This window comes from Melospiza melodia, chromosome 4 (genome assembly GCF_035770615.1).
Source record: "Melospiza melodia melodia isolate bMelMel2 chromosome 4, bMelMel2.pri, whole genome shotgun sequence".
NCBI lineage: Eukaryota > Metazoa > Chordata > Aves > Passeriformes > Passerellidae > Melospiza > Melospiza melodia.
In genome coordinates, this window is record NC_086197.1 from 410,627 (window position 1) to 436,681 (window position 26,055).

Sequence of the window (26,055 nt, forward strand, 5' to 3'; positions counted from 1 at the left end):
GTAACGAAGTGCCCCACCCAGAGCCTCGAGCCCTCCCATCGCTGGTGCCAATCTGGGGACCCCCCCCAGCTGTCCCCCAAGTCCTCGAGACCCCCAAGTGCTGGTGCCAATCTGGGGACCCCCCAATTCCATGAGACCCCAAAATACGGGTAAGAAACGCCCCCTCCCCATATCTTTGAGCCTCCCAAGTGCTGGTGCCAGTCTGGGGACCCCCCAGACGCCCTTCAGGTCCCTGTGACCCCCCAATACGGGTAACAAAGCGCCCCCAATCCCCCGAGACCCCCAAATGTTGGTGACGACCTGGGGCCCCGCAAACTCCCCCACGGCCCCCCCAGTTCCCCCCCGACGTGTACCCAATAAAGTGCCACGTGCGAAGGATGTGTGTGACACCCCCTGAGCGCCCCCAGACCTGGGGCGGGACCCTCTGAACCCCCTGAGCACCCCCAGACCTGGGGCGGGACCCTCGGACCCCCCAGCTCCGACGCGGGACCCCTGAGCCCCTCTAACCCCCCCGCAGCTCCGACATGGGACCCCCGAACGCGCCCCCATCCCTGGAACGGTGCCCCAAGGGCCTCTCGACCCCCTTCCCGCGGGGTGGGACCCCCTGAGGCCCCCCCCCCCCGACCCCTCTGGGCTGTGCTGGGGGGTCCCGGAGCCCCCCGACGCCCCCGGGCACCCCCTCCCGGTCCTCCTTGCCGCCAGGGGGCGCCCTCAGCCGGCGCCGCCATCCCCGGGCCGCTCCGCCCCGCTCCCGGCATCCCCCGCGGGCCAAGATGGCGGCGCCCGAGGCGCGCACGGTGCTGGTGCGGGGCCTCCCCGCCGGAGCCACCGCCGCGCTCCTGGAGCGGCTCTTCGGGCACCTGGGGCCGCTCCGCCGCTGCTTCGTGGTCACCGAGAAGGGTCCGAGCCGGGAGGGAGCGGGGGGCTGCGGGGAGCGGGGTGTGGCGGGGTCGGAAGCAGTGAGGGAGCGAGCTCTGGGGCTGGGAGCGGGGAGTGGGGGGGCTGCAGGGGCTGGGAATGGGGTCTGGGGGGGCTTTGGGGCTGGAAATTGGGTCTTGGGGGGCTGCAGGGGCTGGAAATGGGGTCTGGGGGGAGGCTTTGGGGCTGGAAATGGGATCTGGTGGGGCTGTAAGGGCTGGGAATGGGGTTTGGGGGCTGCAGGGGCTGGGAATGGGGCCTGTGGGCGCTGTAAGGGCTGGGAATGGGGTTTGGGGGGCAGAGGTTGGGAACTGAGTGGCCCGAGGGGCTAAACCCGGGGTCTAGGTGGGGGGGATCTAGGGACACAGAGGGATTTGGGGCTGGGGGGGGATAAGAGCAGGGCTTTGGAAGGGTCGGTGACATTTGAGATTCGGGTCTGAGCTGGAGGCTGGGACTGGGATTTGGGGCTGGGGGGCACAGGGGGGGCTGGGGAGCTGTGGGAGCAGGAATTTGGGGAGGAGGAGTTTGGGGGAGCAGGAATTTGAGGAGCAGGAATTTGGGAGGTCACGAACTGGGGGGCAGCCTGGGGTGACTCGGCGGCCTGCACAGCGGGGCTCTGGGGCAGGGCTGGATCTGGGGGTCCCGGTCGGGTGTGGGGGTGCCGTGCCGGGGGTGTCGGGTCCCTGACGCCCCCCCGGCCCCCCCAGGCTCCCCGAAGTGCCGCGGGTTCGGGTACGTGACGTTCTCCCTGGCCGAGGACGCGGCGCGGGCGCTGCGGGAGCCGCCGGAGCTGGGCGGGCACCGCCTGCCCGTGAGCCCCGCCCGGCCGCGGGCCCGGCCCGCCCCGAGGGGCGCGGACACCCCCGGGGCGCGGGGGGAGCAGGGGGAGGCGCCCCCGGGACCCCCCCGCGCCAAGAGGCCGCGGGCACCCTCCCGCAAGGCGCGGCTGATCCTGCGCAACCTCAGCTTCCAGGTGAGGGGGGCTCCGAGGGACCCCCAAAGGGCCCTCAAACCCCCAGAGACCCCCCGAGTGCCCCCGACCCCCTAGGGACCCCTGGGCACCCCCCGAGTGCCCCCAGTCCCTCGATGACCCCCTGAGTGTCCCCCAGGGACCCCCGGTGCCCCTCAGGCTCCCCAGGCCCCACGCTCTTCCCAAGGGACCCCCCATTCCCTGGGGACCCCCGTTCTTCCATGGACCCCGCCAGGGATCCCCCCAGCACTCCCCCATGCCCAGGACCCCCCAGTTCCCCCTAGGCCCCCCCAGTGACCCCATTCCTGCCAAGGCACGTCCCCAGCAGCCCCGATGCTCCCAGGACCCCCAGACTCCTGATGTCCCTCATGTCCACAGTGCTGCCCTCTCCCCAGGGCCCCCCAGCCCCCACAGACCCCACAGTGACCCCCCAGTGTCCCCCCTGACCCCTCACTGACCCCCTGTCCCCCCCTGTCCCCGCAGTGCTCCGAGGAGGAGCTCCGGGCTCTCTTCGCCCCCTTTGGCCCCGTGGTGGAGCTGAACCTGCCCCGCAAGCCTGGTGAGCCCCTGGCCCCGGCGCCCCCCGGGTGCCCCCCAGCCCTGGGCTCACTCTGGGCTCACTCTGGGGGTCACTCTGGGGGGCTCTTGCAGACGGGACCCCGAGGGGCTTCGCCTTCGTCCAGCTGCGGAACCTGCGCGAGGCGGCGGCGGCGCTGCGGGGGCTCAACGGGGCCCAGCTCAAAGGTCTGGGGGGCTGCGGGGGCTCAACGGGGCCCAGGTCAGATCTGGGGGGCCCTGGAGGGGGTTTGGGGGATCCTGGAGAGAGGGCTCGGTGGGTCTCAGGGCTGAGGTTTGGGGGTTCTGGGGTTCAGCAGGGCGTCCCTGGAAGCTGGGGGTGCAGGGGGTCTCCACCATGGGAGATCAGAGGTTTGGGGGCTCTGGGGGAAATGGGGGGGGAGGGGAGGGAGCTGGGGCATCTGGGGCTGTTGGGGGTCTCTGGGGAAGGGGCACATGGAGGAGGGGTCTGTGGGGCACAGGGACCCTCAGGAATTTGGACTGTAACCCCCCGTGCCCCCCAGGGCGGCCCCTGGCTGTGGACTGGGCCGTGGCCAAGGACAAGTACCAGGGGACACAAGGACCCCCAAAAACGCCTGGTGAGACCCCAAAACTGACCCCAAACCCCCCTGGGGAGACCCCAAATCCCCCAGTGAGACCCCAAACCCCCCTCAGTGAGACCCCAAACCCCCCTACCGCATGTGAGGGGCTGGGCTGGGGTCCCTGGGGGTTCGGGGGGGCAGAGGGAGGCCAGGTGACTCCCCCACACCCCCTGTTCTTACAGAGGGAAAGGAGAAAGGGGAGGGGAAAAAGGAAATAGAGGAAGAAGAGGAAGAAGAAGAAGAGGAAGATGAAGGAAAGGATGAGGAGGATGAAGAAGATGAAGAGGAGGAGGAGGAGGAGGAGGAAGAGGCTGCCCAGGCACCCCAGCAGACCCCAAAAAGGGGATCAGGGGCCAGAGCTGGGCTGGGGCATAGGAAGAAAAAGAAGGTAGAGGAAGATGAGGATGAGGAAGATGAAGAAGAGGAAGAGCAGGAGGAAGATGAAGAAAAAGATGAGGGTGAGGAGGATGAAGATGAGGAGGATGAAGATGAAGAGGATGAGGATGAGGAAGGTTTGTTGGGTACCGGCATGGCTGGGGCGGTCGGTGGGGTCTGGCGGGGCTTGGCAGAGTCTGGGGGGCTTGTGGCCTGGGGGCTTTGAGGGCAGGTTTGGGATGGGCTGGGGGGCTTTGGAGAGGTTGGGATAGGCTGGGGGGCTCCTGGGGAGGTTTGGGGGGTCTGTGGAGGAGGCTAAGGGGTCTGGGGAGGTTTGAGGGAGGGGCTTTGGGCAGTGTGAGGGGTCTTCCAGGGCATGGGGAGATTTCTGAGGGTCCAGGGGGGTTCCTTGGTGTCCAGGGGTGTCCCGGGGGTCTCCCACGTGCCCTGGGGGTTTGGGGGTGTCCCTGGGGGTGTCCCGGGGGTCTCCCATGTGCCCTGACCCCCCCCGTTGCAGAGGAGCCCCCCCGCAGGCGGCAGCGCCCGTCGGACGTGGCCGAGGGCAGGACGGTGTTCATCCGGTGAGTGAGGGGGCTGGGAACGGGGGACCCCCGCCCTGGGCACCCCCCTGAGCCCCCCGACCCCCCCAGGAACCTCTCGTTCGACACCGAGGAGGAGGAGCTGGAGGAGAGCCTGGCAAAGTTCGGGGGGCTCTGCTACGTGCGGCTGGTGCTGCACCCCAACACGGGCACCCCCAAAGGTGCGAGGGGAATGGGGGACCCCCAAAGGTGGGATGGGAATGGGGGGGACACTGGGACCCCCAAGGGTGCGAGGGGAATGGGGGGGACACTGGGACCCCCAAAGGTGGGACAGGGCTGGGGGGGACACTGGGTGCTGCGCCCCCACACCGAGACCCCCAGAAAGGGAGATCTGGGTGGGAGCTGCACCCCAGACATGGGGAGGGGTCTTGGGGAGGATCTTTGGGAGGGGTCCCAGAGGGTCCTGGGGTATTTGGGGGTATCTGTTCTACATTTAGGGGTGCCTGTCCCACATTTGGGGGTGTCTGTTCCACGCTTGAGGGAGGGTCTCCACAATGGGCAGTGTCCGCTGTTGGGGTGGAGGGCTATCCCACGTTTGGGGCGCCCCCACATTGGGGGTGTCCCACGTTTGGCCTTGGCTCCCACCCTGGGGGCTCCCCCTGACCCCCCCTGCCCCCCCAGGCTCTGCCTTTGCCCAGTTTGAGACCCCCGAGGGGGCCCAGAAATGCATCCAGGCTGCTCAGGAGGGGCCCGAGGTGAGGGGGGACCCCGGAGGGACAGAGACCCCCGGGATGGGGGGCAGAGGGGGGTCAGGGCTCGGGGGGGACTCAGGGGCAGCACCTGGGGGGGTCTGGGGTTTTGGGGCTGGGATTGGGGGGGGTCTGGGGAATCCTGAGGGGATTTGGGGAGGGGTTTGGGGCAGGGCTTTGGTTGGGTTGGGGGGGTTTGGGGGGTCCTGAAGGGTTTGCGGGCAGTTTGGGGTTTTGGTGGGATGGGAGTTTTTGGGAGAGTTTGGGGGATTTTGGGGGGTTTGGGGGAGGTTCTGGGGGATCCTGTGTGTTAGGGGGGGCTCGGGAGGGTTCAGGGGGGTTTGGGGGTGTTGGGGGTGCCCCATGCCCCCTGACTCCGCTGTCCCAGGGCGGGGGGCTGCGCCTGGGGGGTTTGGGGGGTGTGGGATGGTTTGGGGGTGCCCCATGCCCCCTGACCCCGCTGTCCCAGGGCGGGGGGCTGCGCCTGGGGGGTTTGGGGGGGTGTGGGATGGTTTGGGGGTGTTTGGGGGTGCCCCATGCCCCCTGACTCCCTGAACCCCTGTCCCAGGGCGGGGGGCTGCGCCTGGGGGGGTTTGGGGGGTGTGGGATGGTTTGGGGGTGCCCCCTGACCCCCTGTCCCCCTGTCCCAGGGCGGGGGGGCTGCGCCTGGGGGGGTGTGGGATGGTTTGGGGGTGTTTGGGGGTGCCCCATGCCCCCTGACCCCCTGTCCCAGGGCGGGGGGCTGCGCCTGGGGGGGTTTGGGGGTGTGGGATGGTTTGGGGGTGCCCCCTGACCCCCTGTCCCGCTGTCCCAGGGCGGGGGGCTGCGCCTGGGGGGGTTTGGGGGGGTGTGGGATGGTTTGGGGGTGTTTGGGGGTGCCCCGTGCCCCCTGACCCCCTGTCCCGCTGTCCCAGGGCGGGGGGGGCTGCGCCTGGGGGGGCGGCAGCTGCGCGTGGACCCCGCGCTGAGCCGGGAGCAGGCGCGGGGGCTCCCGGGGGGCTCGGCCCGGCCCCGAGGCGGCACCAGGAACCTGTACCTGGCCCGGGAGGGGGGTGAGTCTGGGCCCGCAGTGCCCCCCGCCCTCCCTGAGCCCCCTTTCAGCCTCCCCGTTCTCCTGGGGACCCCCAACCCCTATTTCCCCTTGCTCCCCAAATCCCCCACCCCCATTCCCTCTGCCCCCCCAGCAGTGCTTCCCAGACCCTTCCCAAACCCCCCTGAGCCCCCTCTTTTCCCCACCACATTCTCTGACCCCCCCAGCGTGCTCATTCCCAAATCTGCCCAGCTCTCCCGTTATCCCCTGACTCCACAAATTCCCAAAATTATCCCCTTTCCCCATTCCCAGCCACCCGCCCGGGCTCCCCCATTCCCTCAAATCCCCCCCCAAACCCCTGTGGCCCCATTTCCCACCCTAATTCCCATCCCAGCCATCCCCCCGGGCTCCCCCATTCCCCTGAGCCCCCCAGAGCACCCCCGAATCCACTGACCCCAATTCCCATCCCAGCCATCCCCCCGGGCTCCCCCATTCCCCTGAGGCCCCCAAAGCCCTGGACCCCAAATCCACTGACCCCATTTCCCATCCCAGCCATCCCCCCGGGCTCCCCCATTCCCCTGAGGCCCCCAAAGCCCTGGACCCCAAATCCACTGACCCCATTTCCCATCCCAGCCATCCCCCCGGGCTCCCCCATTCCCCTGAGGCCCCCAAATGCCTGGACCCCAAATCCACTGACCCCATTTCCCATCCCAGCCATCCCCCCGGGCTCCCCCATTCCCCTGAGGCCCCCAAAGCCCCCCAGATTCCCTGAGCTCCCCCATTTCCATTCCCAGCCATCCGGCCGGGCTCGCGCGCTGCCGAGGGCGTCAGCGACTCGGACATGGCCAAGCGGGCGCGGGTGAGCGCGGCCCTGTGGGGCTCAGGGGCCGTGTGGGGCCGTGTGGGGCCGTGTGGGAGTGTGCCCAGCCCCTGACCCCCCGTGCCCCCCAGTTTGAGGAGCTGAAGCGGCGGCGGCTGCAGGACCCCAACGTGGCGGTGTCGCGGACGCGGCTGTGCCTGCACAACCTGCCCAAGGCGCTGGACTCGGCCCGGCTGCGCGCCCTGCTGCGCCAAACCCTGCGGGGCACCAGCAGCCGTGCCACCCCGCGCATCACCGAGGTACGGACGGGCTGGGCATGGTCACCGTGGGTCACCCTGGGTCACCTTGGGTCACCCTGTGTCCTTTTGTGTGCCCCTGGGTCACCCTGAGTCCCTCTGCATCACCCTGGGTCCCTCTGTGTCTCCCCATGTCCCCCTCTATGTCCTTGTGTTCCCCTTGTGTCCCTTCATGTCCCTCTGTGTTCCTCTGTCCTCATCGGTCCCTATGTGTCCTTCTGGGTCCCTCTGTGTCCCTCTGTGTCCCCCTGGGTCCCCTTATGTCCCCCTGTGTGGCCCTAGATCTCTTTATGACCCCCTGTGTGCCCCTGGGTCCCTTTATGTCCCTCTGTGTCCCGCCATGTCCCCCCGTGTGCCCCCGCCATGTCCCCCTGTCCCCCTTGTATCCTCCTTGTGTCCCCTTGTGTCCCAGTGTGTACCTCTGTGTTCCTTTGCGCCCCTCTGGGGATGCCCTGGGTGGGTTTTGGGGTGACCCAGGGGGTGTTTTTGGGGTGACTCCATCCCATCCCCAGTGCCGGGTGATGCGGGAGCTGCGGGGTTGTTTGAGTTGGGTTTTGGGGTGACCCAGGGGGTGCTTTGGGGTGACCCCATCTCCTCCCCAGTGCCGGGTGATGCGGGAGCTGCGGGGCCAGGGCAAATCTTTGGGGTTCGCCTTCGTGGAGTTTGGGGAGCATGAGGAGGCCCTGGGGGCCCTGCGGCGCCTCAACAACAACCCCGAGCTCTTCGGGGCCCACAAGGTCAGTGCGGGCACCCCAAATCCGGGGGACCCCGTTTCCAGAGCCTGGAGCTACCCCTGGGATTTCCTGGGAGCTCCCGGGGGTTTTGGGGTGCCCTGGGGAGTTTGGGGTTCCCATGGGTGTTTCGGGTACCCTCCGGTTTTTGGGGTGTTCTGAGTTACCCCGTGGTGTTTCTAGGGAGGTCCCCCCTGGATTTCAGGGTGCCCTCGTTGTGTTGGGGTGTCGTGGGGTTTCCCTGAGGTTTTGGGATCTCCCAGGGGGTTTTGAGGACCTCCCCATTGCTCAGGGGGGACCCCTGCAAGTTTGGGGTGTCCCCCACACAGTTTTGGGAGCTTTAGAAGTCTCCTCTTGGTTTTGGGGTGTCCCCCTGGGTACTTGAGGGGATTTCAGGATGCTCCCCAGTGTCTGGGGGGTTTTGGGGTGCTCTCTTGTTGTTCGGGGTATTTGGGGGGTGCCCACCGTGGTGTGTGGGGTATTTGGGGGGCGTCCCCCCCGTTTTTGGGGCGTTTTTGGGGTGCCCACCGTGCCCCCCCAGCGCCCGATCGTGGAGTTTGCGCTCGAGGACCGGCGGAAGCTGCGGCTGCGGGAGCAGCGGATCCAGCGGGGGCTGGTACGGACACCCTGACCCTGTGCCCCCCGACCCTGTGCCCCCCGACCCTGTGCCCCCTGGGGCTTCCGGTGCTGACCCCACACTGACCCCACACTGACCCCACACTGACCCTTCTTTCCCCACAGCTCAAGGCCAAGGCCAAGGCGGCTGCAGGAGCCCCAGAGGGTCCCCAGGAAGGCCCGGACCCCCCCAAGGCACAGCCAGCGCCCCCCAAGGGGCACCCAGCGCCCCCCAAGGCACAGCCAGCGCCCCCCAAGGCACAGCCAGCGCCCCCCGCAGGCTCGGGGGCCCCCCCGGCCGCCCCCCAGCCCCCCTGCGGGACCCCCTGGGCCGGGTTCCGCACGCAGGGCCCGGGGCTCCGGGGGGCTCCCGGCACCAGGGTGCTGGCCCTGCCCTCCCACCGCGGGCCCAAGATCAGGTGAGGGGGGCCCTGTGCCCCTGGGCTTAGCCCTTTGCTCCCCTTCACCCTCAGCGTTCTCCCCATTCCCCCTTTCCCCTTTTTATTTTCCCACGTGTCCCCTTTTCCCACCCTTCCCTTTTCCTCTCCTTCCCCCTTCCACCCCTTCTCCTATCTCCCATTCCCTCATTTCTCCCCTTTTCTCCACCCTCTTTTTTTCCTCATTTCCCTTTCTTTTCCTTCTCCTTTCCCACCCTTTTTCTGCCCTGTTTTCCCTCCCTTCCCCATCCCCATTCCCACCCATTCCCTCCCTTTTCCCTCTCTTCTCTCCCCTCTTTGCCCTAAACCTTTTTCCTTTCCCTCCCCATGTCCTTTCCCCCTCCCGGGTGTCTCTGCCCCTCGGGGCACCCCGGGGTCTCCCCCCAGTTCCCCCTTTTCCCAATTTCCCCCTTTTCCCCCAGGAAACGGGACAAGGCCAAGAAGGCTCAGCCGCCCCCCAAGCCCCCCAAAGCCCCCAAGGCCTCTCGGCGGCGGGAGAAGCCGCGGGTGCCCCCTCCCCAGGTAGGCATTTGGGGTCTCCTCTGGGAATTGGGGCCCCCCGGCCCGGCTTTGGGGGTCCCCCTGACCCCCCCGTGTGTCCCCAGGGCCAGCGGCGGCGCCGGGGGGGCCCCGGGGGGGCCGAGGCGCGCTTCCAGGAGCTGGTGGAAAGGTACAAGAGGAAGATTCTGGGGAGCAACCCCCCCACGGCCCGGGGGGGAAAGTGGTTCGAGAGCTGAGGCTCCCCCAACCGCGCCCCCCCGGCACCCCAAAACCCCCCTGGGGGTGCCGGGGGTCCCGCACCTTACAGGGGGGTTTGGGGCGCTGCCCCCACGTGCTCTGGGGGGGCTGGGGGTGGGACCCTGCCCTGGGTCCCTCCTGGCTCCCCCCAGGATTTGGGGGGGCTCCCCCCCCACCATGGCTCTGTGTCTTCCTGGGTTGTAATAAAAACGGGTTGTAATAAAAATGGGGGTTTTTGAGGAAAATTTGGGCTCTTGGTGCCACCCCTCACCTTGGGGACCCCAAAACATCTCCCGGGGCTGGAGGGCAGGGAGGGGGGCTGGAGACCCCAGGGGGGATCGGGGAGGGGGGGTCCCATGAGTTTCGGGTCCCGTGGGTCCCCCCCGTGTGTGACACGCCCTGTCCCCGTCCCCCTCATCCCTGTGTCCCCTTTGTCCCCCTGTTCCTCTCTCCCGGTCCCCGTCCCTTTCCCCTGTCCTGGGGGTCCAGCCCCATCCCGTGTCCCCAGCCTGGGTCACACCAGGCCGGGGGTGGCAGAGCCACCAGCGACTCATCAGCTGCCACTGAGTCACGGGCGTGTCCCCGTGTCACCCCTGCCCTGGGGCCAGCACATCCCAGGGCCCCACTGTCCCTTGTCCCCAGGTACCCCCATGGCCCGAGGGGTCCCTTGGCGCCGTGTGGCCGCTGTCCCAAACGTCCCTTGTCCCCAGGGCACCCATGTCCCAGAGGTGTCCCTGGTCCCCAGGGGTTGTCCCTTGTCCCCGTGTGGCTGCTGTCCCTTGTCCCCAGGGCACCCATGTCCCAGAGGTGTCCCTTGTCCCCAGGGGTGTCCCTTGTCCCCAGGTGCCCCTGTGACCCATTTGGGGCACCTGGGGACCCCTGTGGATCCCATTTCTCAGGGGAGTCCCTTGTCCTCGTGTGGCTGATGTCCCCAGGGTTGTCCCTTGTCCCCAGAGTCATCAGAGACACGCCCGAGGCTGCTGGAAAAGGGGCTTTAAGTTAAATAAATTAATAATAACGGTAACAGTAATAATAACAAAGCAGTAACAGTGATGTTGTAGAAAAAGGCGCGGGCAGCAGCTGGAGTCGCTCCGGTGTCCCCAGGGAGCTCCTGGTCCCGTCTGAGGGTCCTGCTGAGCCCCGCCGAGGCCCTGGCGGTGTCCGGGGCTCCCGGGGGTCGCGGGGGTCGCTAGCACGCGGGGACCCCCTCGAGGCGGGCGGCGACGCCGTCCAGGCAGCCGCGGAGCCGCGCCAGGGCCACCCCGGCCAGCGTGTGCGGGGCCTCGCCGTGCGGGGCGGGGGCCGCGGGGGCCGCGGGCGGCGCGGGGCAGCCCAGCAGCGCGCCCAGCACGCCCAGCGCGCCCAGCAGGTTCTCCAGGTCGTTGCTCACCTGCGCCAGGCGCGCGTCGGGCCCGGGCAGCGCCGCCAGCAGCCGCTGGAACAGCTGGAGCCGCTGGGCGGCCCAGCCCAGCCCCGGGGGCGGCCCCCCCTCCGGGAGCGCCCCCTCCGGGACCCCCTCCAGGCCCGAGATGCGCAGGGTCAGCGGGAACAGCTGCGGGACACACGGCGTGGGGGCGTCAGGGCGGGGGCACACCCGGGCGGCCTTGGGGAGCCCCCTGGGCACCCCGGTTTGGGGCACAGAGCCCCCCCCGCTATGGCTGCCCCTGCTTGGGGACCCCAACCCTCGAGGGACAGACCCTGGACCCCCTCCCTGGAGGTTCGGACCCCAAATCTCCCCAGACCCCATCCCTGGGGTGCCCGATTTGGGGTCATAACCCCCAGACTCACCCAGCCCCAGGCGCCCCTTCCTGGGGACCTCCCAAATCTGGGCACGGGTCCACCCCCTGGAGACCCCACCCCACTTTGGAGAACAGGATCCCCCCACCGTGAGGACCAGCCCCCCAGTCTGGGGCACGTCCCCCCGCAGTGTGGGTGTCCCCAGCCCCTCCCGGGTGTCACAGCCCCAGCCCCCCGTGGGTGTCCCCGCTGTCACCTGGAGCTGCTGCAGGCGCGCGCTCAGGGTCCGGGTCAGGGCCCGCGCGTCCGCCCGGACCCTCTCGAGCCGCACGGGGCGACCCCCGCCCACCGGCACGGCCACGGCCACGGCCAGGCACAGCAGCGCGCACAGCGACGCGCCGGGACCCCGCATCCCGCCCGCGGCCTCTGCGGGGACACGGCTGTCACCCAAAGCGCCCGGGCCGCCCCCGGGCCGGGGCAGCGCACGGGGACACGCGGGACGCGGGCACACGGGGCGCTTGGCACGGTGGCACCGTGTCCCCGCTGGCACGTGCGCCCGGGCCGTGTCCCTGACGCCTTCCCGGAGCCCTTTGGCACCTGTCACCAGCGCCACCACGGCGGCCTGGCCCTGACCACGCGGGGACAGCCACAGTGACAGTGACAGAGCGGGCTCGGAGCGGGGACGGGAGGGACGCGGTGGCGTTGGGTCCCCGGGGCTGTGTCACCTCCCTGGGGGTGCGGGATGGACACTGGGGGGATCTTGTCACCCACAGCTCGGGGATGGGGGGGGACGCGGGGACATGGGTGACACAGGGATGAGGGGACACGGAGGACCTGGGGTGCAGAGGACAGAGGGACACGGGGGGCACACGGGAGGGGGGACACAGGGATGCGGGAACACGGGGCTGTGCTGGGGACGCGGGGTCAGGGGGACACCGAGGGGACACGGGGACAGTGCCACTCACCGGAGCCTCGCACGCCCTCGCTGAGCCTGGAACGAGACGGTGCCGGTGACGGAGGGACACGGGGACCCCGCCGGTGCCACCAGCCCACCGGCCGGGGCGGGGGCCGCCCGTGGTCCCTTGGGACACCCCCGGTGTCCCCGCGGGCCGACGGACACGGCCGGGGGCACTGCCACCCCCTCGGGGAGAGCAGGGGCCGGGGGGACAATGACGGGGACAAGGGGGTGCCCAGAGCCCCCGGGAGCTTCGGTGCCAGCCAGGCCCGGGAGAGCGAACCCACCGGTCCCTGGGGAGGGGGGGACACTGGGGACCCCGGGGGTGACACAGCCCGGGACCCCCAGGGTGAGGGGACCGGGGGGGATACCCTGGGGTGGGGGTCCCTGGGAGGGGCTGGGGTGTGTCTGACCACCTGGCGTGTTTGGGGTGTCCCTCGGGGGCTTTGGGGGTCCCTGAGCGGGGTGTCCCTATGGCGGTTTGGGGTGTCCCTCGGGGGGTTTGGGGGGTCCCTCGGGGGGTTTTGGGGGTCCCGCCGAGGTTGGGGTCGGGCTCACCTGGTGGTCCCGCGGGTCCCGTCGCTCGCGGCCGTGGCTCCATCGCGCCGCCCCCGTTTATAGCGCGGGGCCGCTCCCGGAGCGCCGCCCGCCCCCCCGGGCCCCCCCCCGGCCCGGCACGGCCCGAGCAGCGCGGGGGGGCCGGGACGCCGCAGGGGGTCCCGGGGGGGCGGGGACGCCGGGGGGGCTCAGGGGGGACACGGGGACAAGCGGGGGCTCCAGGGGGGTCCCGGCTTCCCACTGCCCCCCCCGGTCCCGCCCCCCCGCATACGTGCCCAGGTGAGCGCAGCCCCGCGGTGACACATCCCCCGCGCCGTGACCGCGCACACGCGCCCGTGTCCCCCCGTGTCCCCCCGTGTCCTCTCCGTGTCCCTCCGTGTTCCCACGCCCGTGGCACTCACACACCTGGCACGGGATGGGGACAGAACAGGGACAGCAGCGATGTCCTCAAGGGTCCCAGGTGTCCCCAGGTGTCCCCAAGAGTCCCCAGACCCAGGTCCCCCCCACGCTGGGGACATCGCCAGGGTGATACGGGGGGGGCGGGCGCTCTGTAGGGGCAGGGGCGACCCCCGCCCTGTCACTGGGGGGTGTCTGTCCCCACCTGTCCCTGTCACCCCGGCCCGGGTGTCCCCAGAGGGAGGGCTGTCCCCGCGCAGGTGACGCCGCCGTTGGTGCCACCACGGTGGTGACACCGGGCAAAGAGCGCGGTGGCCCTGCCGGGAAGGGCGGCGGTGACACCGGTGACACCAGTGCCCGGCAGCCGCTGGCAGCGCCCCGGCTGGGGACACACGGAGTGCCAGCACGGTGACCCGCGTGACGTCACGGCTGTCCCCTCCCACCTGGCATCCCTCGTGCCCCGCTCCCCGTCCTCTCTGCCAGCGCCCCATGTGTCCCCAAACCTGTCCCAGCGCCCTGTCCCGCATGTCCCCATCCTGTCCCCATCCTGTCCCGCTCCGCGTCCTCTCTGCCAGCACCTCTTGTGTCCCCAAGGGGTCCCAGAGCCCTGTCCCCACTGTCCTGCATGTCCCCATCCCTGTCCCCATCCTGTCCCCGTCACCGAGTGTCCCCCGGGGGTGGCTCGGCCACCGGGAGCCCTTGGTGTCCCCCCAGCATCCCCAGTGTCACCTCCCCAGGCCCTGGGTGTCCCCAGTGTCACCCCCTGGATGTCCCCGGCCGTGCCAGGAGCTGCGGTGGCCTCGTGCCCCCCACTCCTGCTGTCCCCCCTGCCCAGCACTGTCCCCCCCGCTGTCCCCCCATGTCCCCGCTGTCCCCTCACTGTCCCCCCAGCACTGTCCCCGCTGTCCCCCCCGTGTCCCCGCTGTCCCCCCCGTGTCCCCGCTGTCCCCACAATGTCCCCGCTGTCCCCCCATTGTCCCCCCGTGTCCCCGCTGTCCCCTCCAGCACTGTCCCCACTGTCCCCCCGTGTCCCCGCTGTCCCCTCGCTGTCCCCCCGTGTCCCCGCACTCACCTGGGTCCCGCTGGCTCGGCCCCCCGCGGATGCTTTTTGGGGTAAGGGCTTCCTGGCTGGGGAGGGACAGCAAGCCCAGACCGCAAAAAGACCCGAGAGGGACAGCGACGGTGGCCCCCGGTGGCACCGCGGTGACAAGGAGGGACGGGGACACGGGAGCCCCCGGGGACGGGGCCTGCGGTGGGACACGGCCCCCAAGAGCCCCAGGCTGTGCCTGTGCTGGGGGGACAGGGGACACTGCCACCCACCCCCGTGTGCCACACGTCACCCGCCATGTGCCACCTGCCACGTGTGCGCTGCCATGGCCCTGGCACCCGTGAGAGGCGGCACAGAGGGACAGGGACGTGCCACGCAGTGATGGAGACAGGGCACAGCACCCTGGGGATGTGGCACAGAGGGATGGGGGGTGACAGAGGGACAGGGATGTGGCATGGAGTGACAGGGACATGGCACCGAGTGATGGGGATGTGGCACAGCCCAGGGGGGACATGGGACAGCGTGGAGGAGATGTGGCTGTGATGGGGATGGCACAGAACGGCAGGGATGTGGCACAGAGGGACAGGGACGTGGCACAGAGTGACAGGGATGTGGCACAGAGTGACATGGGTGTGGCACAGAGGGACATGGACGTGGCACAGAGTGACAGGGATGTGGCACAGAGGGACAGGGATGTGGCACTGAGGGACATGGATGTGGCACAGAGTGACAGGGATGTGGCACAGAGGGACAGGGACGTGGCACAGAGTGAGGTGACATGGCACAGAGTGACATGAGTGTGGCACAGAGGGACATGGATGTGGCAGAGTGACATGGGTGTGGCACAGACCCACGGGGACATGGCGCAGAGCGATGGTGACATCGCACAGTGAGGTGACACGCACAGAGCAACGCTGATGTGACACAGAGTGATGGGGACACAGAACAGACACTGGGGACGTGGCACAGGGTGACATTAACATGGCACAGGGTGACATTACCATGGCACAGAGCGATGGTGGCACGGCACAGAGCGATGGTGGCACAGGACAGAGCAGTGCCACCAACTCCTACCAGCACATCCTGGGTGTCCCCAGGCTCCTGTCCCTCGGCCACCAGAGCACCCGGGGGTGGCAGGAGGCCACCAGAGGAGCCAGTCCTTGGCGTCACCGGTGGAGCCATTGCTCGGTGTCACCGTGGCTGCCAGGTCTGCGTGTCCCCCAGCACTGCAGGGACATGGCCCGTGGCCGATCCTGCCCTCGGTGGCACTGGCTGGGTGGCAGTGCCCAGTCCTGGGCTGTCCGAGCCGTGTCCCAGGGTGGTGACAGGACAAGCGCGAAGCTCCGTGGCCGGGCAGTGTCCCCATGGCCCTGTGGTCCCAGGGTGGCTCTGGATGGCCACTGTCCCCATGGTTGGTCTCTGTCCCCATGGTCACTCCATGGCTCTATATGGCCGCGGTCCCCACTGTTGGTCGCTGTCCCTGTGGCTGCTCCATGGGTCTGTGGCCAGTCCATGGCGATGTCCCCAGCTCGGGTCCTGGTGTCCCCGAGGTCCTCTGTGGGTCTCCCCCACTGGTGGCACTCCGGGATCCCAGGGCAGCTCCAGGGCTGGTGCCACCTGAGGTGCCACCGCAGGGACAGCAGGAAGCGGCTCCGCGGCCACCACTGATGGCTCCTCACCGACGTCACCTGGGCTGGGCTGAGGTGCCACCATCACCTGCCAGCAGTGAACGTGTCCCTGCTCCAGCCCACGTCATCCCCAGCCCTTGATCCTGCTCCGCCCCCTGTCCCTGTCCCCCTCCATGTCCCTGTCCCCATCCGTGTCCCTGTCCCCATCCATGTCCCTGTCCCCATCCCACATCCCCATCCCCATCCATGTCCTTGTCCCCATCCGTGTCCCTGTCCCCATCCCACATCCATGTCCCCATGCATGTCCCCAACCCCATCCATGTCCCTGTCCCCATCCCACATCCGCTGCCCCAGCCCATGTCCCTGTTCTCCTCCACGTCCCCGTCCCCATCCCATATCCCCATCCATGTCCCTGTCCCCATGCGTGTCCCCATCCCCATCCATGTCCCCGTCCCCACCACAGGTCCCTCTCCCACCCTGCAGCCCCACCAGTCTGGTGACAGGGACGGTGACACTTTGCTGGCTGCCACCCCCATCCCTGCGCCCCCCCGGGCCAGCTCCAGCCAGAGTGGGACAGGCTGGGGGGACACGGCCGAGACCACACTGCCCTGTCACCCCCCGGTCCCGGGGGACATCCCTGTCACCCCCCAATCCTGAGGGGACATCCCTGTCACCCCCTGGTGCCGAGGAGCCCCGTTTGGGGGATGAAGGGGACACAGGGGACATCCCTTGGTGGCTGTGCCGGTGGGACCTGGGGGTGTTTCCCCCTCACCCGGGGGTGCCCCAGAGCTGGGGACGGGGGGGACGCAGAGGGTCCCTGAGCGGTGCCAGCCCCGCGGGTGACAGCACGGGGACAGTGACGGTGGCAGTGGCGTGAGCGGCACAGACCTTTCCAGATCTGCCAGGGCCGTTGGGGGTCCCTGGTGGGGAGGGGGAGGGCGGTGTGACCCCCCCGGTGGCAGCTGGAGCCGAGGGACCCCCGGTGCCCTGGGGACAGAGGGGACACGGGGGGGGGGCAGGGAGGGGCCCGGGGGTGTCACGGGGATGGGGAGGGGGCTGCGGGTGCAGGGGGGCACCCCCGGGTCAGCACACGGCGGGGGGGTCCTGGGGGGTGACACTGGGGGGTCCCGGGCCGTGGGAGGGGGGACACGGCCGGGGGGCCGAGGCGGACCCGGGGGCGGGGGGGGGTCACAGGCTGGGCGGGGGCTTCCGCGGGGGTCCCGGGGGGCTGCAGAGCAGAGCTCGGGGTCGGGGGCTCCCGGGGAGTGGGAACGGGGCTCGGGCTCCCGGGGGTCCCGGGGGGCTCTGCCGGGCACTCCCCGTGCGGTGCTCGGGGCCGGCAGGGCGGGGGTCCCTGAGGCGGGGGTCCCGGGGGGTGCGGGGGCATCCCGGGGTGGGGGGGTCCCTCGGTCGGGGCGGGGGCACAGGGGGATCCCGACCCCCCCCGGCCCTCGGTCCTACCTGAGCTGGAGCCGCGGCCGCGCCGCGCTGGGGGCGGGCCCGGGGGGTCCCGGGGGGCCCGGGGGGCCCGGGGGGGGTCCCGGGGTGCGGGGGGGCCCCGCGGCGGCCGCGCGCGCCCCGGCGGCGGCGATTGACCCGCATTGACGTCACTGCGTCATCAGGGTTCCCCTGGAAACACGCGGGGGCTAAAAATAGCCCGGGGGGGGCGGGGGGGCGGGGCGGGGGGCGGCCCCCTCCCCCGCGTCTGCCGCTATTCTGGGGACGCGGCGACAAATATAGCGCGGGAGGCCACGCCCGGCACGGGGACACCCCCGCGGGGGGGCTGCGGGACACGGGCCGGGCACCGGGACAGCCGGGGGGCGCGGGGGGCGGACACGGGGACAGCCACAGGGACAGGGACGGACACACCAAGGGGGACACGGGGACACGGACACGGGGACGGACAGACACACCATGGGGGACACGGACACGGGGACAGCGACAGATACGGACACGGGGGCACGGACACGGGGACAGCGACAGGGACAGGGACGGGGACACGGACACGGGGACAGCCACAGGGACAGGGACGGACACACCAAGGGGGACACGGGGACACGGACACGGGGACGGACAGAGACACCATGGGGGACACGGACACGGGGGCACGGACACGGGGACAGCGACAGGGACAGGGACGGACACACCAAGGGAGACACGGGGACACGGACACGGGGACAGCGACAGAGACGGACACGGGGGCACGGACACGGGGACAGCCACAGGGACTGGGACGGACACACCAAGGGGGACACGGGGGCACGGACACGGGGACGGACAGACACACCATGGGGGACACGGACACGGGGACAGCCACAAGGGAGGGACACGGGGCGAGCGGGACGGACTCAGGGACAGCGACAAGAGGGGACACCGCCACAGGGGAAGGCGACAATCGGGGACCAAAGGGACACCGGGACATGGGGAGACCGGGAGGCAGGGCAAGGGGACACTGGGAACTGGGGACACCGGGACATGGGGATACTGGGACACCGGGACACAAGGACATGGGGACACCGGAACAGAGGGACATGCGGGTACTGGGACACCGGCACGTCAGGATATGGGGACACTGGGACACCGGGACATGGGGATACTGGGACACCGGGAAGTGGGGACACTGGGACACGCAGACACGGGGACACCGGGACATTGTGGGGACGCTGGAACACGCGGACATGGGGGTAACTGGGACACTGGGAACTGGGGACACTGGGACTGCTGGACATGGGGACACTGGGACACTGGGAGAGGGGACAGGGTACAGGACGAGGGGACAGGAACAGGGACGGACGGGGACAGGGACCAATGGGACGGGACGGTCACAGCTGCAACGGGGCCGTAGCGGGACTGGGCCGTAATGGGGTGGGGCCGTACTGGGGTGGGGCCTTAATGGGGTGGGGCTGTAATGGGGTGGAGCCCTCCTGGGAGGGGTTATACTGGGATGGGGCTGTAATGGGGTGGGGGCCGTACTGGGATGGGGCTGTAATGGGGTGGGTTTATGGTGGGATTGGTTTGTACTGGGGCAGGTTACGCTGTGCATTCCACTGGGACGGAACTGTACTGGGATGGGTTATACTGGGATGGGCTGTACCCGCACTGGTCCCTACTGGGATGGGTTATACTGGAATGGGCTGTACTGGAATGGGCTGTACTCGCACCAGTCCATACTGGGATGGGTTACACGGGGATGGGCTCTACTGGGATGGGCCGTACACGCACTGGTCCCTACTGGGATGGGTTATACTGGGATGGGCTGTACCCGCACTGGTCCGCACTGGGATGGGCTGTACCCGCACTGGTCCATACTGGGATGGGTTATACTGGGATGGGCCGTACCCGCACTGGTCCGCACTGGGATGGGCTGTACCTGCACTGGTTCGCACTGGGATGGGCTGTACCCGCACTGGTCCATACTGGGATGGGCCGTACCCACACTGGTCCCTACTGGGATGGGTTATACTGGGATGGGCCGTACCCGCACTGGTCCGCACTGGGATGGGCTGTACCCGCACTGGTCCATACTGGGATGGGCCGTACCCACACTGGTCCCTACTGGGATGGGTTATACTGGGATGGGCCGTACCCGCACTGGTCCACACTGGGATGGGCTGTACCCGCACTGGTCCATACTGGGATGGGTTATACTGGGATGGACTGTACCCGCACTGGTCCCTACTGGGATGGGCCGTACCCGCACTGGTCCATACTGGGATGGGTTATACTGGGATGGGCCGTACCCGCACTGGTCCATACTGGGATGGGTTATACTGGGATGGGCCGTACCCGCACTGGTCCATACTGGGATGGGTTATACTGGGATGGGCTGTACCCGCACTGGTCCCTACTGGGATGGGTTATACTGGGATGGGCCGTACCCGCACTGGTCTGCACTGGGATGGGCTGTACCCGCACTGGTCCATACTGGGATGGGCTGTACTGGGATGGGCCGTACCCGCACTGGTCCATACTGGGATGGGCCGTACCCACACTGGTCCCTACTGGGATGGGTTATACTGGGATGGGCCGTACCCGCACTGGTCCATACTGGGATGGGTTATACTGGGATGGGCCGTACCCGCACTGGTCCGCACTGGCCGCGCTGTTCTGTTTTTGCCGTTCCCGCCGCTCCCGCCAGGTGGCGCCATTTCCCTTCCCGTTCGGTTCCCGGAGCCCGCCCGGTACGGACCAGTACAGACCAGTACGGACCAGTACGGACCAGTACGGACCCGGTACGGACCAGTACGGACCCGGTACAGACCGGTATGGACCAGTACAGACCAATATGGGCCCGGTACGGACCAGTACGGACCTGGTACAGACCAGTACGGACCCAGTACAGACCGGTACGGACCAGTATGGGCCCAGTACGGACCAGTATACAACCAGTACGGGCACAGTACGGACCAGTATGGGCTCGTTATGGGCCCGGTATGGACCAGTACGGACCAGTACGACCTGTATAGGTCTGGTGCGGACCAGTACGGACCAGTATGGGCCAGTACCACTCAGTCGAGCGCAGCAGCCTTCTGCACCATCCAGCAGCACCCCTGAAACCTGCAGACCCCCAGATACACCCAGAGCCCTCGAGGGACTCCCAGAGATCTCCGGACCCCCTCCCAGATGGAGTCAGAAACGCCCAGTGCCCCAAAAGCCGCCCAGAGCCCCCCCAGACCCCCCAAACGTGCCCAGAGACCGCCCGTGTCCCCAGAGCCCCGGCTGGGGCAGGCGAGGGTGGCCGGGCTGGGGACAGGGACAGGGATGTGGGACAGGGGACAGCCCCCCCCCCTGCCCTCCCCCTCCCGTTAATTGCGATCGTTGCCCAGCGTTAATTATCGATCCGCCCGCTCCATGTTAATTGGCTTTGGATTCAATTAGCGCTGCCCCCTCCAGCCCCCCCCACCCCGGAATCGATCGGCGGCGCGGGGACAGCGCGGGGGGGGCACCCACGGGGACCCCGCGGGGTTGGGGTGACCCTGGCTGGGGTGCGGGGGTGACAGGGGGACCCCGGGGACTCTTCTGGGGGTGCTGCCCCCCCCTCCGGTCAGGGGTTCAGGGGTCACACTGGGGAGGGGTCAGGTTTGGGCTCCAGGAGTGGCACCCAGAGCTGAGGTTCAGGGTCTGGAGCCACTCTGGGACCTAAATCTGGGGGCTGGGTGGGGGTCCAAGGTCAGGGGCTGGTTTGGGGTCCCAGGGTAGGAGGCCCACAATGGGGTCCCCAGGTGGGGGGTCCACAATGGGGTCCCAGGTTTGGGGTCCAAGGGTGGGAGCTGCAGGTGGGACCCTGGGTGAGGTGCCAGGATGGGGTCCAGATCTGGGGGCCCCACTTGGCTCTGGGGGTGTTTGGCTGCTGTTCTTGTGCTGCCCCCATCCCCCTGCATTGCCCCCCAGAGCCAGGACAGGGCCGGAGGTCCCAGGGCTGCACCCCCAGAGTGCCCAGCCTTGGTCCAATGAGGTGGGGGGAGTTGACCCGAGCTGGGGGGGCTGCCCCCAGCACAGAGGGACCCCAGAACACCAGGACGCTTCACTACGTTTATTGGGCCTCTGCAGCGTTAAATACAGGCCAGGCTTTGGGGGTGGGGGCTGAGGGCGCCCCTCCCCCGCAGCACGCCCCCCCGGGTGCTGGGCCGGCCCGGGGGGGGCCCGGGGGGTTTGGGGGCGCCCCCAGGGCCCCCCGGCCCCTCAGCGGCTGTAGCCGAACTCGTCGGCGTCGTCCGCGCGGAAGTCGCCGTAACGCCACAGGTTCAGCTGGGGGGACACGGGGGGACACGGCACCGTCACGGGGGGCTCCCCCACAGCCGGGGGGCTCCCCGGGGGTGCTGCCCCCAGCCCCTGCCCCCGGGAACGCCCCCACCCCGGTCTGCGGTGCCCCCACTCACCCGGGCGCTCTTGGCCGCCTCCTGCGCGTTCAGGTACTCGGTGACCTGGGGGGACAGCCCTGGGTGACCCGCGGGCCTCGGGGGGCTGGGGGCACCCCCGGGGTGGGACAGGGACCCCCCGTCCTTCTGAGGCTCCCACTGCCCGCAGGGGATGGGGCTGGAGTGACTCCCCCTGGCACAGCCCCGAGGGGGACTCAGGGGTTTGGGGGGGTGGGCAGCACAGGGGGTGGGGGGACCCCCATAGTCCCAGTGACCCCAGTCACAGTCCCAATGGGGCAGCAGCTGGGCTGGGATGGATCAGCACCAGCGGTGGTGGGGGGGTGACAGGGACCCCCAGAACCCACCCGACATCCCCAGCACCCCCAGAACTCTCCAGAACCCACTTGACGTCCCCAGTACCCCCAGCATGCCCAGATCCCGCCCCACACTCCCCAACATTCCCCCCACCCCTCATGCACCCACCTCAGGCCTCCCAAAAACCCACCCAACATCCCAGCACCCACCGAGAGCCTCCAGCCTCTCCAAACGGCCCCTGAGCACCCAGAACAACCCCCAGCACCTCCAGCACCCCCCAACACCCAGAACAACCCCCAGCACCTCCAGCACCCACCCAATGCCCCCCTACCCCTTCCCAGCCCCTCCCTGCCCCCCAGCACCCACCACTTTCTGGAACTGCCTCTCCTTGCGGGGCTCCACCATGACCAGCCCCTCCTTGACCAGCCCCAGCCCCACGTCGCTCTTGGAGTCGGCGAACTGCAGGGTGACGTGGGGACAGCCGGGCCCCAGGTGCTCCACGTTGAGCAGGCACTGCGTGTTCTGGATGTCCCTCACCACGCTGTCCACGGCGTCCGCCCGCGCCTCCTCCTGCGCCCGCAGCCGTCACACACCCCGAGGGACACCCCGGGACAGCAGGGACACCCCGGGACAGGGGGACACCCCACCCACTGGGGATACCCCACCCATCATGGACACCCCGGGACAGCGGGGACACCCCACGACCTCGGGGACACCCCACCCACTGGGGACACTCTGCTCCATCAGGGACACTCTGGGCCACCAGGAACAGCCCACAACTTTGGGAACACCCCCAGGGCTGCTGGGGACACCCCACACCCACAGAGACACACCATGGCCTTCGGGGACCCCCCGGACCCTCAGAGATCCCCTGTGGCCTTCAGAGACCCCCGAGACCCTCAGGGATCCCCCCCACCCCTCAGACCCCAGGGACTCCTAGGTGTTTTGGGGACACCCACAACCCACTGAGGGCTTGGGGTATCCCTGGGATTGGGGTGTGGGGGGGGCTGGGGTTACCCTGGGATCATGGATCAGGATTGGGGTCAGGGTTGGGGGTCAGGGCACACACGGGGGAGCTGGGGTTGGTGTTCGGGGTCAGGAGACACATTTGGGTCCCAGGTTCAGTGTTCACAACTGGGACCAAGCTTGGGGCTGATGGTTTGGGGTTGGGGCCCACCGGTGGCACCTGGGGCTCAGGGTGTGGGTCTGGGGGCCACGGGTGGGACACGGGGTGGAGGCTCGAGGTCAGGGGCCACAGTGGGAGCCCAGGTGTGGGGAGCCCAGGTGTGGGGTGACAGCAGGAGCCCCCCATACTCACATCCTGTGGCACCTGGATGAAGGCAAAGGTGTACTCGGTGGCCTGGGGCGGCAGCACCCGCGGGGAGAACGCCGGGGGCAGCGGGGCCAGGCGGCTGGGGGGCAGCGTCTCCTTCTGCGGGGACACCAGGGGGACACCAGGGGACATCAGAGAGGGGACACAGCGTGGGGGACACCAGGGACACCAAGGGGATGGAGGGAGGGATGGATGGATGGATGGATGGATGGATGGATGGATGGATGGATGGATGGATGGATGGATGGATGGATCCACAGATGGTTGGATCCATGGATGGAGGGATGGATGGAGGGATGGATGGATCCACAGATGGTTGGATCCATGGACAGGAGGACGGATGGAAGGATGGACGAGGGATGGATGGATCCACGGATGGACGGATGCATGGATGGATGGATCCATGGATCCATGAGGGATGCTTTCCCCCAGTTTCCCCGGTGCCACTCACGTTGCCGTAGTCAATGTAGAAAATGTGCACTTTGCCACCCGACTCCACCTTCTCCACCCGGGCACGGTACCTGCAGAGCAGGCGGGATTTTGGGGATCTGGTCCTCTCCCCACACCCCACGGCTGCCCTGGCCCAGCCCGTGGGTCAGCCCGTGCCCTCCTCACCATTCCCCGTCGACGAACTTGGCGATGCAGAAGTCGCCGCGGCGCGGGACGAAGGAGCCCTCCACGGGCGGGTGGGCGCCCACCTCAGCACGCATGTTCTCCATCAGCTTCTCCAGCTGGGCGCCTGCGGGGCCCCGGATATCCAGGATAAGCCCCCAGCCCCATCCCAAACCTGACCCCAACCCCGCTCCTCAGTGTGGCCCCAAAGCCCGAACCCCAACTCCTAATAATGGCTTCAACAGTAGATCCCAAACCTGGACCTCAGCCCCAGACCCTGCCCCAAGACCTCTGGACCCCAAACCTGGACCCCAATCATGGACCCCTGCCCAGGTCCCGAAAATGGCCTTGGGAGATGGAGGGGTGACCCCACATCACCCTGGGCATATGGATTTGGGCGTTACCCACCAAACCCAGAGATCCTCATCCCATCCAACTCGCCAAACCACGCCTGGTCTGGGGAGCACCCCTGGGTGCTGGGGTGCCCAGGTGTCCCCCCGTACCCGTCTCCACGTCCTGCACGTAGAAGTGGAGGTCGTCGGTGATCTCGGTGACGAACACGGGTTTGTAGTTGGCCGTGCGCTCCTTCTCCTCCAGCACCTGCACCACCTCCTCCACCGGCGTCTCCTCGTAGTGGGACCACACCTGGGGGGACACGGGGACCCCAGCCACGCTCAGGGGACAGCAATGGGAGGGTGGGGGGCTGGGGCCAGCAGTGGGAATGTGTCCAGGCCTCAGCTTCAGGGGTTGTGGGTGGGACATCCCTGTGGTGGGACATTCCTCAGGTGGGACATTCCTCAGGTGGGACATTCCTCAGGTGGAACATCCCTGGGCTGGGACATCCCTGTGGTGGGACACTCCTCAGGTGGGACATCCCTGGGCGGGGACATCTCTTGGTTAGGATATCCCTGGGGTGTTGGCATGCAAGTATCTGGCATGCAACTATCATCACTTGGGGTGGGGACACCTCCAGGAGTGGGGACATTCCTTAGGGTGGAATCTCTTGGGGATGGGGACATCCATCGTGGTGGGATCACCTCTTGGTGTGTGGGCACGCACTGGGCAGGAACATTAATTGGGGTTGTGACATTCCCTGCAGTGGGGCCATCAGTTTTTTGGGTGGGGAATCCCTTTGCACAGGGACATCTCTTGGGATGGGGACATCCCTTGGCACGGGGACACCCCTCACAGTGGGAACATCTCTTGGCATGGTGACACCTCCTGGAGTGAGGCCACCCTTTGACATGGGGACATCCTTTGGTGGGCACATCTCTCAGGCTGGGGACACCCTGCGTGGCCGGGCCATCTTTTGGGACGGGGCCGTGTCTCCAGGGTGGTGACCCTGCTGGGGCAGGTCCCCTGGCCCCGCTCACCTTCTCCTTCCTCTGCTTGGCCGCGTCCTGGGCGGCCAGCAGGGCCTTGCAGTAGGGGCTGCGCTCGGCCGTGAAGTGCACGCGGGACAGCGCCTGCTCCACCAGCGCCACCGACAGGTTCACGCCCTCGATGTGCAGCCACCCGATGAAATTCCCGGCCTTGTCCATGCTCTCCACCTCCACCTCAACCTGTGGGATCCCGGCAATCTCATGAGCTGTGGGGCCCCGTTCCCATCCCAGCCTGCCCCAGCTGCCACCTCCTCCCAGTGCTCCGACTTCACCCAGGTGGGACCCCCCAATCACCTCCCTGCAGCCAGCCCGGACCCAGGGACCCCAGCCCAAAGCGTCCCCCTGAGGTGGGGGACAAGGGACATGGGAGCCACGTGTGGGGTACACAAAGCCACCAGGTCCTGCCACATCCTGTATCCCATTCCACCCTGGGTATCCCATCCTGGGAATCACATCCCACTCCAGGATGGGTTGGACTTGTGGCCAGCGTGGCCCTGGGGACAGCACATGGCACAGGACATGCCAGGTGTGTGGCCGAGGCACTGGGGACAGCGAGGTTTGGGCCTGGGGTGACAGATGGGCCACACCACGATGGTTCAAACCCCGGCCATGGCCTCTGCCGTGGGCAGTGGGGTTTGGCTTTGCCAGCACTGCCACATGGAGCCTGTCCCAGCCCTGAGCTCACCCATCCCACCACAACTGCTCCCGCTGCTTCCCAAAGCCTGGAGGGGTCCCACTGTCCCTGCACTGCGGTGGCCACGGCACCTCACTGGATATGGCACCAAAACTGGCCATGGCATCGTGTCAGACACAGCATTGCACTGGCCATGGCACCGAAACCCGCCATGGCATTGCTCC

The 26,055-nt window shown here is 68.5% G+C and overlaps 3 protein-coding genes across 3 annotated transcripts in view; 1 reads left to right on the forward strand and 2 right to left on the reverse strand.

The window, feature by feature from the left end:
* Nucleotides 1-773: 773 nt before the first annotated feature.
* RBM28 (RNA binding motif protein 28) lies at nt 774-9,620 on the forward strand. Its single transcript, XM_063153581.1, has 17 exons — nt 774-900; nt 1,626-1,891; nt 2,372-2,447; nt 2,540-2,632; nt 2,968-3,042; nt 3,228-3,557; nt 3,938-4,001; nt 4,071-4,180; nt 4,641-4,715; nt 5,626-5,760; nt 6,533-6,597; nt 6,690-6,857; nt 7,457-7,591; nt 8,127-8,201; nt 8,327-8,619; nt 9,060-9,159; nt 9,243-9,620. The coding sequence occupies exons 1-17, from the start codon at nt 774-776 to the stop codon at nt 9,372-9,374; spliced, it is 2,319 nt and encodes a 772-aa protein (XP_063009651.1). The 3' UTR covers nt 9,375-9,620.
* A 684-nt stretch (nt 9,621-10,304) lies between these two features.
* LOC134417939 (leptin-like) lies at nt 10,305-12,596 on the reverse strand. The gene is made up of 3 exons (XM_063155808.1): nt 12,078-12,596; nt 11,369-11,538; nt 10,305-10,927 (listed from the first exon to the last, which is right to left on the reverse strand). The coding sequence occupies exons 2-3, from the start codon at nt 11,522-11,524 to the stop codon at nt 10,565-10,567; spliced, it is 519 nt and encodes a 172-aa protein (XP_063011878.1). The 5' UTR covers nt 11,525-11,538; nt 12,078-12,596; the 3' UTR covers nt 10,305-10,564.
* Nucleotides 12,597-21,215: 8,619 nt separating this feature from the next.
* SND1 (staphylococcal nuclease and tudor domain containing 1) overlaps nt 21,216-26,055 on the reverse strand; it is a 72,840-nt gene continuing 68,000 nt past the window's right edge. Inside the window, exons 17-24 of the mRNA XM_063153591.1 lie at nt 25,189-25,377; nt 24,319-24,460; nt 23,819-23,942; nt 23,655-23,724; nt 23,189-23,302; nt 22,237-22,440; nt 21,577-21,621; nt 21,216-21,445 (exon numbers count right to left, since the gene is read on the reverse strand). Of these exons, the coding sequence (XP_063009661.1) occupies nt 21,380-21,445; nt 21,577-21,621; nt 22,237-22,440; nt 23,189-23,302; nt 23,655-23,724; nt 23,819-23,942; nt 24,319-24,460; nt 25,189-25,377 (954 nt within the window). The 3' untranslated portion in view covers nt 21,216-21,379. The remainder of the gene's footprint in view (nt 21,446-21,576; nt 21,622-22,236; nt 22,441-23,188; nt 23,303-23,654; nt 23,725-23,818; nt 23,943-24,318; nt 24,461-25,188; nt 25,378-26,055) is intronic.